The sequence below is a fragment of the Sinocyclocheilus anshuiensis genome, unplaced genomic scaffold (genome assembly GCF_001515605.1).
Source record: "Sinocyclocheilus anshuiensis isolate Anshui unplaced genomic scaffold, SAMN03320099.WGS_v1.1 scaffold461, whole genome shotgun sequence".
In the NCBI taxonomy this organism is placed as follows: domain Eukaryota; kingdom Metazoa; phylum Chordata; class Actinopteri; order Cypriniformes; family Cyprinidae; genus Sinocyclocheilus; species Sinocyclocheilus anshuiensis.
In genome coordinates this window covers 1,671,850-1,674,757 of record NW_015541005.1, presented here as the reverse complement: position 1 = coordinate 1,674,757, position 2,908 = coordinate 1,671,850, and the positions used below count along the sequence as shown (strand labels likewise).

Here is a 2,908-nt window from a genome sequence, read left to right as displayed (position 1 = left end):
TTTTTTTTTTTTTTTTTTTTTTTGGAGTGAATGATGGCAAATTCTTCATTTATAAACCCCTGTCATTTTTGTCTTAATATTGGCCATTAATTATTAAATTAAGCTTTTGCCCAAAATGGCAGCTGTGGGGCAAACTGTGTCAAACACTTCAGGATGAGCTGTGAATAATGTGCAGCAAAATAAGACTCTAAAATGCATTAGTAATATATTTGTTTTAATACAAACAACTAATTTATGCTCATATTGTTGTTTGAAAACCTAAATGTTCATGTATTTCTCAATAACGCAGCATTGTCTTACATTGTCACGTAACCACTTTTTTATTATTATTATTATTTATTCACTCTATGGCCAACTTATAAAAGTGATCCTCTACTTTTATTTGATACTTAACATATAAATATAATGAAATTAGTCTCCTCCTTGCCAAAAATGAAGTTTCCAAAAGTGGCTTTTAGCAGCGATGCCATTGAAGAACTATTGGTTCTGCAAAGAACCTTTCAGTGAACAGTTCTTAAAACTATTTTTCTTAGTGTTAAGAACATTTTAACAGTCTAAAGAACCTTTTTCCACTATAAAGAAAATATTGTGGACTGAAAAGCATCCAGATTGACAGAACAATAAATGCCACTAAAAACTGTAAAATATTATACATATTCAGTGAGTAGACAAAGAATGTGTAAATAAAAATATTTAACTCACCAGAAGGAACCAAATCTTCCTCTTTGGAGAGTGCCAAATCCAAGATGCTTTGGCTGATGTCCCAGTTTTGCCACATAGGCAACGAGAGTCTTCTGGCCAGATCTTCTCCATCGTTACAAAAGACTTCACATAAACGCTGCTCTCCAATTTCCCCATCCTTGTAGAGAGACTGGTAATACTGGGTAGAGAAGACGCTGGCCTCGTGCAACTCTCTGAGAAGCTCGTGCAGTAGGATAGGGCTGACCTGTAAAGCTTTTCTCACCTGAAACAGCACCTCCTCAAATGGAACCATGACTGGACAGCAGCCGCGAGACAAGCTCATTTCAATGCTTCATTTCCTCCTTGCCACACCAAAGCCAATTATCTGTGCTTTTGTTCCTGGATAAAAAAGTCCCCTCAGCGGACTCCATTTGCCTGTTTAATACTACAATGTGTTTAAGGACAACCAGTTTTACCCAGGTCAGGTGAGGACAGTTTCACATGTAATTTTTCCAGAAGAAAACTACGGTTGCTAATGTGCTGTGCATGGACAAATCAAGAGACCACATCTCCATCTCACTTCTCCTTTGTTACTAGGAAATAATATGGAAGAGATTGTATATATATACACATGCCATTAACAGATCCCAACCCCTACCACTAGTATACTACCATAAAAGAAATGTTTCCCTATACTGAGCACAATGTGTTCTACTCTTCTAAAACGAAATGTATATTTTGACATACATCTGAAAAATAAAAAAACAATGATTTTGCAAGCAGTATACACTCTAAAAAACGCTGGGTTAAATATAACCCAGCACTGGGTTAAAAAGGGACAAACCCAGCTATTGGGTTGTTTTGACCCAGCGGTTGGGTTGTTTTGAACTTTATATTTAACCCAGCATTTTTTAGAGTGTATGGAGGTAGGAAGACACTAAGACACAGCCGAATACAATATTTGCATAACAACTGTCTACTGAGTGTGCAGTTATTGTAACAAGCATAAATGGCATGCGATGAAGCAGCTGAAAAGAGAATTTAATTTATAAATGTCAATTATTTAGTCCAAAATGGCAGCTGTGAGGTAAAGTGTGGCCGATGCTTTGAGGTGAGCTGTGCCAGTGGCTCGTCTAATAGTGAAAGTAAGTTTTGCAGCCAAATGAAAGCGAAACATTACCACATTATTCTTTGCTTTTGGATGCAGCTCAAAAACATTTGATCCTGTATAAAGACCCTTGAATACCTCACAATGACTCTGCTCTGGCAGACAACGCCTTCATAAACTGAAAGTGGAAATCCCCTGAAATTTAGATTAAGTACTTACGATAGCAATATGAATATTTTATGAAGAATAGTATAAATACTCTGAAGTATATCAGAAAGGATGAAGTATTCGTTGGTTTCACATACAATATAACAAGGAACAATACAAAAAAGGTTCAAGTGTATATGTGTGTGTATATGTGTTTTTGCTTGTTATTTATCAAAAAACATTAAAAAACATAGAGATTTAGTGCAGACTGGATTTAGAAATTGTTATCTTGAGAAATTTATTAGCAAAATTAAACATTATATAGCCATTACATCTCATTGACGGGAAAAGCCACTATATGGCACACATTAACTTTTCTGATAAACAATTTCTCCTGGCCTGCTGAAACATGCCCATTGTCATTATAGTAATAATTATATTGTGCTTTCAGTTTCATCATTTACAATTTACAAATTTGGATTCTTGGATTGTGACTTGTGATCTGTACTTCTAATGTACAACATGAATTCATTTTTTGACATATTATAACAAACTATTTTTCAAATCTTAAAAAAAAACATATATTTTCAAAATCTGTGATTTGAAAGGAACCCAGGAATTCAGACAATATTTTCCATTTGCTCTGTAAATGAGTTTATAAAGGTGAGCAAGAGTGTTGAGCAGAAAGCACAATTCATAATGACCTTAATTTTGTGACTGATTAATCACATGACACTGCTGTCTGAATTCATAGGACATCCCCGCTGGCTGGACAAAGATGTGATGTACATTTCTGCGTCAACAGGGATCATCAGGTGTAGAATGGGAAGAAGAGTAATCTCTGATTTCTGTGAAAAGAAAACATTTTTTTTTTGTTATTGTCAGCACAAGTGAAGGCCACATTCAAAATAACAAGATATCCGGATTCTAACGAATACTCACTTCTGTAATCTGCTTCTAATTAAAAAAAAA

At 35.0% G+C, this 2,908-nt stretch overlaps 2 protein-coding genes across 6 annotated transcripts in view; both read right to left on the bottom strand.

Moving 5' to 3' along the window:
- The window catches only part of LOC107690261 (MHC class II transactivator-like), a 22,067-nt gene extending 20,639 nt beyond the window's left edge, over positions 1–1,428 (bottom strand). For all 3 annotated transcript variants that reach the window (XM_016488534.1, XM_016488536.1, XM_016488535.1), the window contains exon 1: positions 703–1,428. In XM_016488534.1, the coding sequence (XP_016344020.1) occupies positions 703–1,024 (322 nt within the window). In that variant the 5' untranslated portion in view covers positions 1,025–1,428. The remainder of the gene's footprint in view (positions 1–702) is intronic.
- Positions 1,429–2,202: 774 nt separating this feature from the next.
- The window catches only part of nubp1 (nucleotide binding protein 1 (MinD homolog, E. coli)), a 29,764-nt gene continuing 29,058 nt past the window's right edge, over positions 2,203–2,908 (bottom strand). For all 3 annotated transcript variants that reach the window (XM_016488531.1, XM_016488532.1, XM_016488533.1), the window contains exon 11: positions 2,203–2,784. In XM_016488531.1, the coding sequence (XP_016344017.1) occupies positions 2,735–2,784 (50 nt within the window). In that variant the 3' untranslated portion in view covers positions 2,203–2,734. The remainder of the gene's footprint in view (positions 2,785–2,908) is intronic.